The sequence below is a fragment of the Delphinapterus leucas genome, chromosome 2 (assembly GCF_059928025.1).
Source record: "Delphinapterus leucas isolate spDelLeu-1000000601 "Yukka" chromosome 2, BTC_Dleu_Yukka2, whole genome shotgun sequence".
Lineage (NCBI taxonomy): Eukaryota > Metazoa > Chordata > Mammalia > Artiodactyla > Monodontidae > Delphinapterus > Delphinapterus leucas.
This window is the reverse complement of record NC_143130.1, coordinates 11,095,495-11,113,440: the sequence shown is the minus strand read 5'-3', so window position 1 is coordinate 11,113,440 and position 17,946 is coordinate 11,095,495. Positions and strand designations below refer to the sequence as shown.

At 36.6% G+C, this 17,946-nt stretch overlaps 1 protein-coding gene across 2 annotated transcripts in view; it reads right to left on the bottom strand.

The window, feature by feature from the left end:
- Nucleotides 1-17,946, bottom strand: part of ARHGAP21 (Rho GTPase activating protein 21) — a 127,043-nt gene that overhangs the window by 71,140 nt on the left and 37,957 nt on the right. For both annotated transcript variants that reach the window (XM_022580516.3, XM_022580517.3), the window contains exons 3-4: nucleotides 3,541-3,720; nucleotides 1,106-1,130 (exon numbers count right to left, since the gene is read on the bottom strand). In XM_022580516.3, coding sequence (XP_022436224.1) covers nucleotides 1,106-1,130; nucleotides 3,541-3,720 — 205 coding nt within the window. The remainder of the gene's footprint in view (nucleotides 1-1,105; nucleotides 1,131-3,540; nucleotides 3,721-17,946) is intronic.

Here is a 17,946-nt window from a genome sequence, read left to right as displayed (position 1 = left end):
AGAAAGCAGCTCAGCGATTGTCTAGGGCCAGCAGAGTGTTGACAGCAAAGCCATACAAGGGAACTTTATGGAATGACGCAAAGGTTCTTTTTGATATCACATCTTGATTGGAATGGTGGTTTCCCGTTACATATTTATCACAACAAAACCTTAAGTATAACAGTACACTTAAATGACGTGCACATGGGTATTCTTGCTAAAAATGCATCACTTCAAACTAATAATAAGAAAACATCAAGACAAAACCAAACTGAAAGACATTCAAAATAACTGCTCAGCGCTACTCAAAATTATCAAGCCCGTGAATTACAAGGAAAGACTGAGGCGCTGTCACAGACTAGAAGAACCAAGGGGGTGTGACAAATGAATGCAATGTGAACTCCGGGAACAGAAAAGGGGAAAAATCCAAATAAATCCTGCAGTTTAGATAGGAGTGCCTTAATTTTGTTAATTGTACCATAGTTATGTTTTTAACACGAGGAGAAGTTGAATGAAAGATATATGGAAACTTTTCACTATTTTTACAACTTTTTAAACATCTAAAATTATATAGAAATAAGTTTTCTAGATGGGTGCTTTTTATTGTGTATAAATTTTAATTCATTAAAGTTCATATAAGATTGAAACAAAAATAAATGGCAGTTTTTAAGAAATAACCCCATCCCCAGCCTTTTAAGTTCATTAAATATGTTTAAATCAAGAGTAAGACTAGCTACAAGAACCAAAATACTCTACTTCTCAATATTTGAACCAATAAATCTAGCAGATAAAACACACACTAAAAGAATCACTAAATTTAAAAGATTACTAATTGAATAAAAAAATCTCAGAATTATTCCCCTCAGAATCATGATACATTCCCCCACATAACCACTAATATATAAATGACAATAAAATCATCACACAAATTATGGTGACACAATGGAATCCATAAAATTTTGAAGTCTACGGTAAAAACGTTTAATTTCTATGACTCTCACGTCTAAGGACTGTTGTTATATATTTGGACTCCAAAAACTATATCATCTCATTGAATATTACTTAAAGACTGGAAGGGCATGGGTAAAAAAACATTCAGAGAAAAATTAAACCTTTTATAACATACCTCCTCTGTTGCCATTTTCTTCATCCTACAAAATAAAAATATATATATTCATATATGAATAATGTTTACAACTGGTAAAATCACAGTGAGGCTCAATTCAAGTCAAACTGCCCTCCCCAAAATGTGCCAATTACAGTCTCACTAACAGTGCCTCTTGCCAGAAGGAGGAAACTGTCACACACAGAGATGGGAAGGCTATAGGTAAAGCCAATTTATGAGGACAACAGAAGCTTCTGACATACTGAGTGTAAGATGTCTAAAACGGACATCCGAGGAGAGTTGTCAGAAGTAAATAGCTGTACAGAGAGGGCCAGGCTGGTCATCACTTATGTACTATACATCGAAAAATGGGCCTTTAAAGGCTATTACAGGACCCAGAACTGTCTTTGGATACATTGGCTCCAAATTGGTATATATTTAAAACCTTGAGCTTTATCTATTTGGTTGCTTTCATTGCTACCAGGCTGTCTTGCTGCCATGTTATCTACCTCTAGCTGGGAAATTAGAAAAGCAACTTTGAAAAACTAGCATAAAAATACATTTATTCAAATATTTGTTGAGCCTCTACCATACAAAAACTACAACGTACTGCAGAAAGAAAAATAGAGATTTAGTGAAGGGCTGATAATTTGTTACATAATTTTTGACCTTTATTTTGGCTGCCCAAATACATAGTTTTTTCCTGGTTATATGCTCTGTTCTGAGACTGCCAAGGTTGCCAGATACATAATAAAGACGTTGTATTAACTGCACATTTTCTGAAAGCTCTACAATATTAATTTTTATATACCCCTTTGAAGTGAATGAACAAATTTTTATAACTGAAAAGATTTCAATAAATATTTTCCATGTGAAAGGTACAAGACAGACCTATTTGCAAGAACATCTGTGTTAAATAACAGCATTAATAGCTGAGGTTTAATGAGCAATTATTGTCTGCCAATTCCTGTACTAACTGTTTTATATGTATTATATCACTTAACACAGCCACAGTGAGAAAAGTGCTGTCACTGTCTATTAGGAGACTAACCCAAGGTCACAAAGCTAACAAGGGCAGAGATGGGACTCAAACCCAGGCCCTTTTGACTCCAAAGACTGTGTTAGCAGCTACACTGTGCCTCTAAAATTTCTAGAAATATTTTCCAATTATAACAATAATAATAATGCATTTGAAATCCGTGTTTAGTAAAATCATCTTATAAAAACTGTACTATCTATATCATCATGATCCAAAGCTCTTCTTCAAAACAAAACCAAAAGACAAAAAATAAAATTCAGTCTTAATATGTAATTAACGCAAGGGACTTAAATTTTCAACTACTCTCACATGTGACCTAATACCTAAGTTTTACTATTTAAGACATTTAAATATAAAGGAGATTCTTAGGGAATCCAGTTCAACTGTTTTATACATTTCAGGAACACCAAACTGGTCAATTTTAATTCTAAAGATAGCAATTATTCAATTCTTAAAAACTCTTTAGTACTTTTAAAAGCTTATCTTATAAGACATTTTCCTAGATAGAAATATTTAAGAAAGATATAATAAAAAAAAGTGTGGCCTCCAGAAGCAATTTGACACTATGTTTTACAAGACAGCCCAAGATTCACAGACATTTAGAATTAGAAAGGACTTTCTAATCTTCTAGTACAATCCCCTCGAATTAGAATGGAACTCTAGAAGCCAAAAGAAGTTAAGTGGCTTGGCCAAAGTCTTCGAAGTCTTCTGAATGTCATTATTTGCATTACACTGTTGAACAACAGTTAAGCATCAGGCATTCACGTTGGCCAAGTTCAAATCCTAGGTCCACCACTTACTCATTATATGACTCAGACCAGTTTCCATATCTATTATATGAGGTTAATAATAAACTGATATAATGCTCATAAAGAATACAGAACAAGTACTCAGGATGTCAGCTGCCATTATAATGATTCCATCCGCTGCTTATTAGACCATGTTCCTATACGTTGACGCATATGAGTGTAAGGCAGTCTAGTGAGAAGCTGTGTTTTTAAATTCTGACTTGCCATCATATTACCTATCTGAAAGTTAAGTATCAGTCTAATTCTAATAATTTTTTATAACTGTCCAAATATTTTAACAAACTATAATATTTCCTCTGCATGCTCAGCCTAGAAAACTCAACCACCTTTCTAGATATTAGAAAAACAGCTACACATTAGAAAAAGCAGAGTGAAGCTTAGAATTAGAAGTTCTAGTAAAAAAGATTTGGAGTTCATAATCAGTATGACCTTTCAGAGGAGATTAAAGTGTTTGTTCTAGAAGGTAAAAAATATCTAAAAGATGGAAAAGAATATAATAAAAATGCAGATATGACACAATTCTTTTAAGATAGAAAGAAGGCAGGATGAGAGGAAGACAAGAAGGAGACAGGATTTGCCTTGTGTTCTACTTTAATTACTTCTCTTACCTTATATGAAAATTGAATTGCAGACTCTGGGGGATAAACAATAAAATGCCTTAATGTAAAACCAAAGCCTTGGGATGTTCTTTTCAACATAACTGTTTTGGGACCTGGCCAGGAGAATGTTTCATCTTCGGATGGTGATACAGTTTCACTTTGTTCTTTTCCATCTTTACTTTTTGATACCTAAAATGAAAAGACGTTTAAAAGTTAACTATGTAACACAATATACTTCATCATTTGGGGAAAAATTTATGTGTAAAAATATAATACCTGAGTGCAGAAAGGAACTTACTGGAGAACAAGAACCATATTCTGATGCATGAACTATATGTGGTACAACAAATCATGCGGATTACCCAAAACTCAATTTTTTTCCTACAGTGGGATGCTATGAAAAGTTAATCAGAAGCAAGAAAGAACTCTGGGAAATGAGAAATATAATGGCTAAAATTTTAAATGCAATAGATGGAATGAAAGACAACACAAAATCTCACAGAGCACTAAGGACTAAGAAACAGAAACTATGAAAGAAGAGACATGAAACTGTTGCGAGTAAGAACACTAAACATGTTATCAGTCCCATGGCAGCAAAGGGTATCAGAAAATAAGAGCTAAGGCTTCAGGTTCTGAGCGCAAATTCAGCACCCACATAGATAATCCTTCCAATATCCTGGCTTTCCAGTTCTCTGCTATCTCTCTCCAACTCTTGGCTTTTATCTGCTCACGAGTAAAAACCCTCTGCAATCTCAGATCAAGGAGCCCACCCTGCATCCCGCTCACATGCCAACCCTTACGATTCTTCCATCTGAGGCTGACCCTACACCCGTCCCTCACTGCCCCACGTCCTCAGCTCTCTCTTAAACCAGCTTCAGTTCACTCCTTTGCCTTTCGCTCACTTCCTCAAAGTCACCTGAGAAGACCTCACCCTGGATAAATCAACATGACCTACTCTGGACCTGCACGCACGTGGCCAAACATGGGTGGAGAAAAACAGAAAATTAAGCCGACGGCTTTCCCTCTAAGTTCATGACCGCTAACCTCAAGCGAGCCTTCAGTGTTGTCTGTCCATTTCTCTCCAGTCCATTCATCCAAGACGACCATTTCATCCCTTCTCCCCCGCCCTCACTTGGGGCTGATGACCTTGCTTTTATTACACCGAAAACACACAAGCAGGACAGTGAGAGCTTAGTCGCCGGCCACATCTCCCCGCCTACCTGCAACTGTGCCACATTCCCGTTTCCCTCCTGTGACAACGGCTGCACTGCCCATTGTTCTAAGGCCCCAGCACTTATGGACTAGATACTATTCTCTCTTCCTAGACAAAGACACGGTCCCAGCGATTCTCCCCTCGCTCTTTTACATCATGTTTTCTCTTCACGACATCATTCCCATTGGCGCATGTGTACATTTTCTATGTTCTTTAATCTTAAAACAACAACACAAATCCTCTCTTGACCACAGCCCTCGCCAGCTTCCACTTTGTCTTTCTGCCTATCTTTACAGGAAAACCTCTTGAAAGTTGTCCATGCTACTATATCTCCAATTATTTTTCTCCCATTTGTCTCTTAAATCCCCTTAAATCAGGCTGTTGCCTCCCTAATTCCCAGAAACTGCTCTTGTCAAGGTCCCCAAAGACTTCTACGTCTCTGAATTGAATGATCAATTCTCAGCCCTCGTCTTCTGTGACCACTTCCTGCCTGAAAAACTTCCCCACGTGACTTCCCACACCGAATCTCCTCCTAACAGCCGGGCTTCTGCTCAGTCTTCCTCGCTACCTCATCAACTGCTCCGCTTCTGAATTTAGGAATACCTAGGACTCAGCCATGGACCTTTCTACCTCTGCTCTGGCTTTCGGTGATTTCCCCAATTTTTATCTCTAGCCCAGACATCTCCCCAGTCTAACAGGTATCTCAAACTTAACATGTCTACCTTGCTGCTAAGATTTTGTATGAAATTACAATTCCAAGTTCATCTCAGCAGTTTTGAAACGTCACCTTTATCAAACGACAAATACTTGAATATGCTTGATTCCATTACATTTTTTATTATGCTCCACTAGTGAGTCTTATCTATTCTTCCACAATGATTTGCTTAACATGAAGGTATTTAAACTGAAAAATGCTCTTGGAAGCAATTTTTCAAGAGACTTCTAAATCCTGAACATTTTCATCATTAGTCAACATTTGGGTTGTTACTAGTTAGCTATTTTATCAATTTCATGTTCTTTTCCATTTGGGAAGACACTAGATAGTAACATTTCCCAGCCAAACCTGCAATAGGGGAGGCTGTGATCAAGTGCTATCCAACAGAATGGAAGTATTATAAATATACAAAAATGAACAGTATTTCTACACACTGACAATAGGCACTTGGAAACTGAGATGTTTAAAATATACCATTTAAAATGTGAAAAACTAGGACTTCCCTGGTGGTCCAGTGGTAAAGAATCTGCCTTTATAATGCAGGGGACGCGGGTTCGATCCCTGATCAGGGAACTAAGATTCCACATGCCGCAGGGCAACTAAGCCCACACGCCACAACTACTGAGCCCACGTACTCTGGACCCCACGTGCCACAACTAGAGAGAGAAAACCCAGATGCCACAACTAGAGAGAAGCCTGGGCACCGCAACAAAGAGCCCACGTGCTACAACTAAAGACCCGATGCAGCCAAAAATAAATTAAATAAATAAATAATCTTTTTTAAAAAAAAATAAAATGTGAAATACTTAGGTATAAATATGACAAAAAATTTGCCAGACCTGTACATTATAACTCCAAAACACTGCTGAGAGATTTAAAGAAAATCTAAATAAATGGAGAGATACACCATGTTCATGGTTCAGAAGACTCAGTATTGTTACAATATCAACCCTCCCCAAATTGATCTATAGATTCAATGAAATCCCAGTCAAAATCCCAGGAGATTTTTGTGTAGAGTTGATAAGCTGTTTCTAAAATTCGCTTTGAAATGAAAAGGACCTAAACAACCAAAACAACTTTGAAAAAGCAGAATAAAATTGGAGGACTTACAAGACTTCATATAAAGCTACAGTAATCAAGACTCTGAGCCACCGATGGAGACTCTGTACATTTGAAACTCATTTATCATAAATGCATTTTAGTTTATTCCCCCTTCTAAAACTTGGAGATTTTAAGGGGGAGGGGGAGTAACACCAAACATCAACATGGCGGACTCAAGCCGAGTCTCAAATAACTGCAAAAGCAATCACATAATCAGGTAGAATTCGTAGCATGAAAGTTGCTATTCTAGGCTTAACTATCCAAGTAGTTTAGCCTAAGCTTTAGACAGTGACTGGATCCTCCTTTTGAGATCCAAATGAGAGAATTATTTTATATATGCACGCAAGTTCATTCCCTCCGTGTGTGTGTGTGTGTGTGTGTGTGTCTCTAAGTTTCTCTGCATCCTCGAGGGCATTTGGTATTGTCATTATTTTTTCTCTTAGCCACTGTGATAGATGTGTAGTGATATCTTGTTGTGGTAATATTTGCATTTCCCTACTGGCCAATGATGAACATCTTTTCCTGTGCTCAGTTGCCATCTCCTTGTGTAATTTTAAAGCACAAAAGAATCTAAGCTATGAGCAATATAAGTGAACCTTTTCCTGTTACATATGAGGAAACTGAGGCCTGGATTATTTAAGTGATTTGTCTAAGATTATTGTTGGCTAGTATCAGGGCAAGAATTAAAATCATGGTTAAATTAAAATCACGGTTTCCTGAATCTGAGGCTAGAATATTTCCCCTGTGTCACATTACTTTTCGTCATCTCTTCTACTGTGCAGTCTGCATAGGCTTTTCCCTCCAATAGGTCTTTGATCTAATCTATTATTTTTAAATTTTATTTTTCTGCAGGACTCTAATTTTACTTTATAAACACTTTACATGTATTAAATTTATTTCTAATGTATTATTATGACTTGGCCTCACAGCTCCCAAATATATTCAACTTTTCTTTCCTTTTCCTTTGAACCATATAGATAAGGCTCTTGGATCCCGGTGTCATGCTTCAAGTTTCTGTGTTGAGCCTGTTCTGTCTTGTTCTACTGAGTTCTTTACAAAAATGGAGAAAATGGGATGAAGAGTAAGCAATTTCTTTTTCGCTCCCTGCAAACTAAGATTTTTTGAGGCCACAAAGCTTCGTTGTCTCAATTATTTCAGCCTCCCAAGAACATCACATTGAATCCTCTTTAGTTTCCTTACCTTTTCCCTACAGGAAAGAAGGGTTACAATTCTTTCTACATAAAAAGAGAAGACGAAAAGAAATACACATATGTGCCTTTCTCCCTCCTTCTCTTCCTTACCCACAGAGGCTTTTGATCTGTTGGATTTTATAACAAGGGCAAACTGCAGGCACACAGTGAAGGACACAGCAGTCAGATTTCTCCACTTGAGAAGACCCTTAAAACGTTATCTCTACACGTGTCTCACCTTCCCACCATGAGCACCAATTCATGTACCAACAGCCTCAGCGTGCAAGAAGCCAAGAAGTGGCTGGAACCATAGCAGTCACATTCCTGTGCACTAAGAACTGACATCTGATTCCCTGAAAAGACTTCATAACAAGGTCACCTGCTTGAATAATAACTGAAGGTTAAAAGAAACCGAAATAAAGGTAAAAACTAGATATAACAACCAGGCAAAGCAAAGAGGACAAAAGTATAGGGGAAAACGCTAATCATATAACAATAAAGGTAATAAAAACCTCACAGAAGGGAATGCACACTGGCACAACAGAGCCCTTTGGGATAATGGAAATGTTCTAAAAGTGGATTGTAATGAAAGTTTCACTACTGTATAAATGTACTACAAGCCACTGAAATGTCACTTAACAACAGGTGATTTTTATGGTTTGTAAATTACACTTCAACAAAAATGCTTTAAAAAAAAAAAAAAAAGTGGCGCAGGTAAAAAGTACAAAGTCTAAATGTTTGCCAGAGGTGAAAGACGCAGGGCTGTCATGAAAGCAAACACAAGAGAGTTAAGAAACAATCCCTGTATACACAGTAACTATATAACCCCCAAGCTATCTTTTGTAATTATTTGTACTTTAAATAGAATGGGATGGCTTCCTAGTATATTCCAGGAATCATTCACGATAAAGCATAAGAAAGTATTATGTTCATCCTAGAAGATCCTAACATTGACTCCATCATATTTCTAAGTTTATAAGCCCTACTCCTATGGACTACTTGAAAATGTTTTGCTATTTTTTTTTAAATCTTACCACTTATAATATTAGTAGTACCAGTTGCTTAAAGTAAGATTTTTCTGCCTTATTTTAGGGCCATGCTTTCTCGTGGTGATGATTTGAATATGTGAGTCCTTTTTCTTTTTTATAGTTGAATTACTGAACTCTTCTAGTTATGACTGTTATCTGGGCTTGATGTTTTTTCTTTCATTACATGGGGAGATGGCACACACAGCGGGGAAGAGCATGGACTCTGAGCCAGAGTCCCTGGGCCTGGGTCCTTGATTTATCACCAGCTGTGTGCCTTGGGCATTTGGACCTCGGTTATTCGTCTTCCATACGAGGGTGGTAATAATAGTGCCTACCTCATAAGCTTCTCATGAAGATTAAATGAGTTACAGTTTGTAAACCATTTAAAACAGTACATCACACATAGCAAGTACTCTTTTAACTGTTTTTCTAAAACCACAGGGGTCACCAATACATAAAGGCTTATCTCAAAAGTGTATTACACAATAACACTTTTCACATACTCAGGAGAATAAGGTGTAAAACATAGTTTTGTCTGAAGGGGAAAACAAAATCTTGAATAGCCATAAAACTTCCTAGATTTTTATGTACCACAAGAAGTCGGATGGAGATATGGGTTCACTGTGGTTGAGTAACTTGTCAAAACAGCTAGTAAGTGATAGAGCCAACCTACTCTTTCCATTCTATGCCATGAGTGGAGAGGAAATACCATGTGGTTTACATATTTGGACACTGCCTATCTTTAAGCTTCTGTCTCCACAGTCCTAACGCCACAGAGAGTTAATCTCACAGCAAATTATTCCTCACATACTGACTTTCTGTCATGAGACAGAAAGTCTCAACAAATTTTCAACATGAGGAGATCTTGTGTGTTTAATTAAATAGCTTGTTTGTTTAATTCCGATTGAGTTAAAAGAATCTTGAATAAAGCTTCTTTATATGCTACATATACCTGGCAACTCTTCACTTGGAGCTTCTGTTGACGGGGAGTCTCCTTCTTAAAAATTTAAAAAAAAAAAAAATTTTTTTTTTTTTTTTTTGCCAATCCAGGTTGATAACAATTGAAACTACTTTGATGTTGAATATCTAGATCTGTCTAGATGTACTTTTCTAAGAATTAATTCTAGTTCTCAGTAGATATTTTAATATTTAAGAGATGAAAGATGATGGCCAAAGAAATTCTAACACTTTCATGACTTGAAGTTAAAAGATCTAGATGACGTTGGTCCAAAATATTTCAATTAAATGCTTGGGCTTAATTTTTAAAAATATAACTCTTAATTTTTAAGTTTATTATTTACTTATTCATTTATACTATCTTTCATATAAGTTGATTGGTGATATGGGTCCTTTCTGCTGCTGTTACCTCTGTAGGCTTCATTTATGGATTGTTTTGAAACAGCTGGTATTTTCCTATGTGATTTCCTTCCCTATTCAAGGTTCTGGTTTCTAATGTAATTTTTATCTAGACAATACTGTTCTCTCTTCTCTCTCTCTCTCTGATTTACTTTCAGATCCCACCATGTCAAAGACATGAGGTCTTAATTCCACAATTTTAGAACTTCACTCTCATAGAAGATAGGTATTTTAAAATCTGAAGTAAATGAAAAAAATTGGAAAGAATGGTGTAAACTTTCTAGAAATGTTTTATAAATAGCTTAGTTTTGACTACTACTATGACTTTGGAAAGTTATGTCTAATTTTCTTCTGACACATTATAATCTGTCAATATTATCAGTCTCACAAAATGGTAAAAATCAGAACGTACTTCTCTTCATAAATTATCCATTCAGACCCATTTTCTCGGCATATTCTTGCAGTTGTCTTACTAGTAGTGATGATGGGATTAGATTATACTTACTTCTGTCCCTTGGACCTCCTGTGACTAACAATAAATGTCTTCATGATATTAGAGGAAAGTCTGAGCTTGTTTCCTAAAATAGAGAAATCACTTTCAAGATGACACATTAATGACAATCCTCACTTGTCATTTCTATAACTTTCCATATAATTTGAAAGAATTCATCTTTATTACTGATTCCAGAAGTAAATATGACTGAATCTCACTGGCATATTGTCTGCATTCATTCTTTCATCTTTAATAGCTTCTGACATTACTTCCTAATTCTGTTATCAAAAATATTCACCAGGGCTTCCCTGGTGGCGCCGTGGTTGAGAGTCCGCCTGCTGATGCAGGGGACACGGGTTCGCGCCCCAGTCCGGGAAGATCCCACAGGTTGCGGAGCGGCTGGGCCTGTGAGCCATGGCCGCTGGGCCTGCGTCCGGAGCCTGTGCTCTGCAACGGGAGAGGCCACAACAGTGAGAGGCTCGCGTACCGCAAAAAAAAAAAAAAAAAAAAACACTAAAGTAAGGGAATCTGGGAATGTGATTAGCTGTTTACCAGAAAGAGGAGGAAAAGGGTTGATGAACAGCTAGCCAATCTCTGCTGTGGTTCATTGATGTTCACTGGTGTATAAAATTTCATTGTGAATATACCACATTTTATCTATTATATTATCCTCTAAAAGGAAACAGGGTTTTTCCCAGTTATTCTGCTATTACAGAAAAAAAAAAAAAATGTTGCTAAGAGCATCTCCTGTTTATAAAGACATCCTTCACACCATAGTTTCTTAAGGTATTTACACAGTAGTCACATGGTTTCTTTATGGTATTTACATATGTTTACATATCATTTAGATGGTTTCTTTAAGGTGTTTACCTGGTACAGGATAGATGTTTATAGTATAATGACAGATGGTGGCTTAACATAGTTAAGTGTCAAACGTCTAATTCAGAAACCTGACCTGCACCATCACCACAAGCGGCCACTACGCATCATCTATCCCATCATCCTTCTCCATCAAAAGGGGCACATGGTTAGGAGACCACCCGCCTTCGCACGTGCAGAGACTGTCAATGTCCCACTCTCAAAGTTTCACGGATACTCCCCTAGTGCTATCCTTGGGGATAACAAAAAAGAATCTTTCATTTTTTTAAAATGGTTTATACATTGCAGGGTTGTTTCCTAAAGGAGAGGGAGCCTACATTCTACTTTATGTAAGGGGAATATTTCCACTTCAAAATACATCGCTAGGGCTTCCCTGGTGGCGCAGTGGTTGGGAGTCCGCCTGCCGATGCAGGGGACACGGGTTCGTGCCCCGGTCCGGGAAGATCCCACGTGCCGTGGAGAGGCTGGGCCCGTGAGCCTTGGCCGCTGAGCCTGCGCGTCTGGAGCCTGTGCTCCGCAGCAGGAGAGGCCACAACAGTGAGAGGCCCGCGTACCGCAAAAAAAAAAAAAAAAAAAAAAAAAAAAAAACATCGCTATACCAAAACCTCTCTAATTATTAACCATAATTAAATATGAGGATAAAAGTTCAGCTAGCATCCAGCGAGCGTCTACTGAGTACGACCCACGTGTTCCATCAGAACTGCCGTAGTGAACTATTGTGACATCTCTGATAGGCATCTATTTACATTTTTTTTTAAATGAGGCTCAAAAAAGTGAAGTGACTTTCCCGTAGTCATAAAACATACAGCTCCAATGCTAGAGATCTTTTATCTAAAAAACAGCTCTTTACCCAAAAATGTACAAGAACTCAGTCTGATTCTTAGATATTCCAATGACATTTTTACTTACTTTTCTGGGACTATGTTTTTCAGAAAAAGAATGTTTTCTAAGCCTTTTAATACTAATGACTTCTAAACAATATTTTGTTTTTTAAACAGTGTTCATCAGTCCATTTATTATTAGCAAATAAAACTAAGTACACATGAAACTTACTTAAGTATTTATTTCAATAAAGTACTCTTAACATTATGTGGCAGACTTAACTCCACACAGAAGAATCTGTACGGAAGAATGATCTGCTGTATATCTCAAGCATTTTTTTAAATGAAGTCTTAAATAACTTAGATTTTGCAGAAACAACAATTCCAAACTAAATTCCTATGAAAAAACAAAACTCCCAGAAGTTTATCAGTTTGTTGAACATCTGAGCATATTAGAGATGGGTCTGTAACAAATAATGACTGATATCTGGATGGCCAAAACTATTTAAATCTGCTTTACATAAACTTTTATTTACCTTTTTTCTTTCCTTTGTTCCCCCTTTTTTTTTTTGTAAAGGAGCATAGAATAGAATGACTAAATGAAATACACATCTAAAATGAAAAAAAAAATTTTTTTAATGTAACTTTAGCCATTCAAGTACTTCCCCAACAAACCATGTAGCAGCACTATATTAATGAGTTTTAACATTTCTGCTTAATTGTTTTTTTCTTGCCTACATTTTAATAAATATGAAACTTCCTACGGGCAGGAAGAGAGCCAAATAATAGAAAGAAAGAAATAAGCTATTAAATACACATTTAAGAGTACAGTGGTGGCCAACCACATTCAGCACACACCCAAAACAACAATTGAGCATTACATCACTATAGATACTTGCAGCCTAACACAATTTATACTAGCACAAGCATCTTGTCCCTACGCTCAAAGCCTAACTAGCTATACTGAGCATTTATAACCTATTTCTAAGCATGTCTACTAGAATCAGGGAACACAGTCTTAGTTACTTTCCTCATTCGCTGCTAACGAGCCAGAAAGTATCTGCTAATCACAAAAATGCAGTGATAGAATGACCATGTAGTGCAACAACAACAAAACTTCTTCTAAAAACTTAATACTATACTGATAGAATAGTCTTCTTAAATATAAAGTTCCTAAAATCTCATTCCATGCCAAAGATTTTCAAATTATAAAGATATTAAATTTCCAAAATATTTTTCTGCAAAGGATTTCTGAAGAAACTACTTTACTAACCTAAAGTTTAGTTAAGTCTCTCATTAACAAATATTCTCTACTAGCAGAGAAGGACACTGAAGAAAAGATATTATTCTAAAATCAATCAGGAAAACCCATGAGAATTCTCATACCCTCTACTGGGAGTACAATCTTTCTGTAAACGCTCTTGGTAACATTTATCAGTTTATCAATTTTATACCTTTTAACCTAGTAACTAATGAAATAATAAGAGACGTGGTGAAGATTCATTTTACAACATGTTCATTCCAAGGTATAATAAACTCAACTTGGAAACTATATCAAAGTCCAACAAGAGCAACAAAAAGGAAGAGTTAAGTAGATTATGATACAGCTGAAATATGAAAAAATTTTAATGACATGGGGAAATGCCCAAAATATAATATTGAGGGAAAAAATAAGATTAAAATATCACAGTATGACTAAAGTTATTTTAATCACACACACACACACACACACACACACACACACACAGAGTTTGGAATAAGGGGCCAGGTTTTTTTTCCTAAACAAGTCATTGATTTTCTGTAAGGAACATGCATGGATGCTAACTTTTCACATCAGCCGGCAATGCTGTGCAGCCCATCCCTTGCTGACAATTTGTGCTTTGAAAACTGCATCTGTGCTAACGGAATAATCCACTCCTTTCTTGGTGCCAAAGTGCCTTATGGCAGAAGTCCCCAACCAGTGCACTGCAATACTCAGAGGCAGTCTCCCAGGACCTGCATCTCACAGAGCACCTTTCGTGTAGGGCGTACCCTACCACATTACAATTACTTGTTTATACATCTATCTTTTCAATCTTAGAGCAGCTTCCTGGGGAGAGAGGAGAATAATGGCTTATTTCAGTGCCCACCACAAATCCTGACAGAAAGTAGGGCACAAAAAAGAAATTAATTTTAAATGAATTAAATGAGTAAAGTTTACATAAAACAAGGATAACAGAAAACAAAACAATGACTTTAAAACTTTGTTGGGGAATTACTCCTGTTTACCTACTTCCCCATTTTTCTCATTTGAGACAGTAAGTACATATAGGTCTAACAGACATAAACTCAAATATAGATGTCTATTTTTACACATATTTTCTTGTAAAGAGGCTCTATGACCAGATAATAGAGCTGTTTTCAGAAGCTACTTATTTTCTGATATGAACAAAATTTTGTTTACTCTGAATCAGAGAACAGATTGTATTTTTAGGTTAAAAACAATCACCTCCCTATCCTTTGAGCAGACAGGAATCTCCAAATTAAGAGGCAAGCTTAAATTTCAGTTCATCCTAGCTACCAATGAAATAATGCAGTCCCCTCTGAGCAGACACAGCGATACTGAGCATGCCTGGAGGCTAGAGGAGATATGGGTACAGAAGGTCAGACCCATATCATGTGGTTTCACTATTTTGTTTGAAGCACTGTAATGACCTAGAGTATCATCTTGTTAAATGTACATACAAATAAGTTTTCTGAATCTATGTTGATTTTAGATGATCAAAGACACTACACTGGCAACCAATGTTAATAGTTGCCTCAAGTTCACTAGACTGAACTATGGGAAAATTTCACACAATTTTATATAGCTAAGATGGAAACGTGCAGATAATGTAATCCAACTTAATCATTCACCATTTTATAGAACACTGAGTCTGCAAGAGGTTAAGTAACTTGCCAAAAGTTACAAGTTACTGGCGATCCAAACTATTCATTAGGGTCCAATTGAAGGACAGAGCAGGCAGAGAGTACTACTCCAATGGATCAGGAGCAAATGGGAAAATAATTCATAAAAGATGCTGAAATGGTTTTTGAAATGTGTAAAAAATAGGTCTCTCTATGTCAGCTGGGGTGAAGGCACCCCATACCACATGAATTATTCATTTACCCACAAGCTCTCGATGAATGTAGAGAGCTAGTGAGTAAATGAATCACAGTCTGATATTTCCAGGAGAGCAAGGGCATCCTGGTACATAAGGCCAGCTCTGTCCTACTGGAAACTTGCCCTAGTGAACAGGAAGAAGGTGGGAAGCTAAAAGGGAGTCACATAGACCGTACTTAGAATTACTACATCTTGGAAATAGGATATCCTCCCTCCACCTTTTCCTTACCTTTTGCTGAAAGATAGCTTAAAACAGAAACTCAATATACAGAATATCAAATATACAGAGTTGTTCTGTCTGGGGAGGGGCAGGAGAGTTTGTACAGAAACCTGCTCGATTTTGCTAGTTTCCCAGAAGCCCTAACAGTCTGTTAAGGAGTTTAAAAATCAGAGATGTAGTTCAACCAACTCACTTTACAAATACAAAAAACGGAGGTCCAGAGAGACTCGCTGATGGTCTCATAGCTAATTAGTGACACAGCTTAGGCTAGAACCTAAGTTTCCAATCTCCTGATCCTGGAACTTTCCCACTATACTACTCCACGACCAGATTGTTTCAGCAATTTGAGGATCATAGCTTCTGGGTCATGTACCCTTAGTTTTTTCCTTTATAATTGATATTTATCAGATACATATTTTCATTAAAGACAAATTAGAAAATAAAGCTAAGCAAAAAAAACCAATAATAATTTAACTTACCTACCACTACCCCTCTAAAGAAAAGTGATGCCAATATTTTGGTGTATATATATCTTTTCAGACTTTTTCATATGTGAATATATACAAATACACACTTTAGAAAAATGCTCTTCTAATCTATTTATTTTTATTTAATACGTTATGAATGTCTTTCCATGTTAATATAACATATATCTACACATTATTTTTAAAGACTGCATGGTATTTCACCGTATGAATAAATCAAATTTTATTTATTCATTTTTGTCTGTGTCATTTAGGAATGCACACTGTTCTTTAAGATTTTTTTATACCACTACTACTACTGTTATTATTGTTGTTATTGTTACTACTATGACTACAACTACCTGTAGACCAATCTCCATGAAAAACCATGAATAGGTCATTAGGATAAATTCCTAAGAATGGAGTTGCTGTATCAAATCATCATGTTCTGTTTCTGTCTTATAGTTTTATATACAAAGTGTCAAAGGGCCATTTATAAAATGGGGAACCAAGTCACAAACCTACGGACAGCACAGCAGGCTACTTAACTATGGATATATATTCTAGCCAACACTGGGTAGTTATTTTTTAATCTTTTCCAATATGCTAAGATGAAAATGGTTCTTATTATTTTTTTGTTTCTTTCATTAGTAATGAAGCTAAACATCTTTGCATGTAACATCCAATTCTTAAAGACCTATAATATAAATAATATAGAAAAGAATATACAGATATTCAGCTTAGTCTCCAGCTTAAGAATGATAGTCTCCAGCTGAAGAGTGAATTACAAAAGAACATGTCACTGGAGTTCAGAACACAGTTCTCGTACAAAATGAGGGTTGACAGCAATGCCTTGAAACACAGTAGTAGAAACCAAAGCAAAATTCCTGGAAACTCGAAACGGAGCTTAAAATACACAGGAACCCCAGGGTGACAACCCAGGGAAGCAGACCCCAGATCTCAGAGAGGAGAGAAGCTCCCCAAGGAAGGAGGGTCAAACCAGCTCATGTTCAGATTATTCTGAGCACTTAGATGCACCCTAACTTCAGGACACCAGACACCAGAGCAGGTCCAACTTTGAATTGCCAGGTCCAGCCAAGGCAGATGACATGAAGTGAGCTAACTGCATCCACGGTCCTTGGGGGGAGACTGGGCTTGGAAATGGAGCGGCTTGGCTGCCATCCAACTTCTAATGTGGTAATGTACCGCCTCGTGCCCTTTCAGGTGCATCGCGGTTTCTAGGTCGAACTCAATTGCGTCTTCTTTATTTCAAAAACCCTGCTAAGTAAAAATTTCCAAATGCAGGAGGTACTTGTTTCATAATTTGTTCATGAAAAGTCATGATTAAATATCAAGAAGTATCCTGTACACATTTTATAGGCACTGGTGGACCTTACTATTTAAAAGAACGCTGGGATAAAGCCTTTTGGAAGGCTTTAAGTTGTTTAAATTGGAAGCAATTGTTTAAATTGGAAGCAATAAATTGTTTTAATCACTCCATAATTTATGTCCCATAAATACAACTGCCTTTCAGTGTAACGTTTTTCTGGAAACTATATTATAAAATGAATCACTTGAATAGATAATACTTTTACATAGAAAAAATGCTTTAATTGGCTAAAACACAGAAATGATTTAACAATACATCAGAAAAGCAAAGATATAACAATTAGAAGCCTCTAAAGTCATTTACAAATGCAAACTGTCACAATTTTTAAATAAGCATAATTATACCAGCTGGATATTATATAAGGAGGAGCTTAAAGTATTATAAAGTACATACAGCACTCATA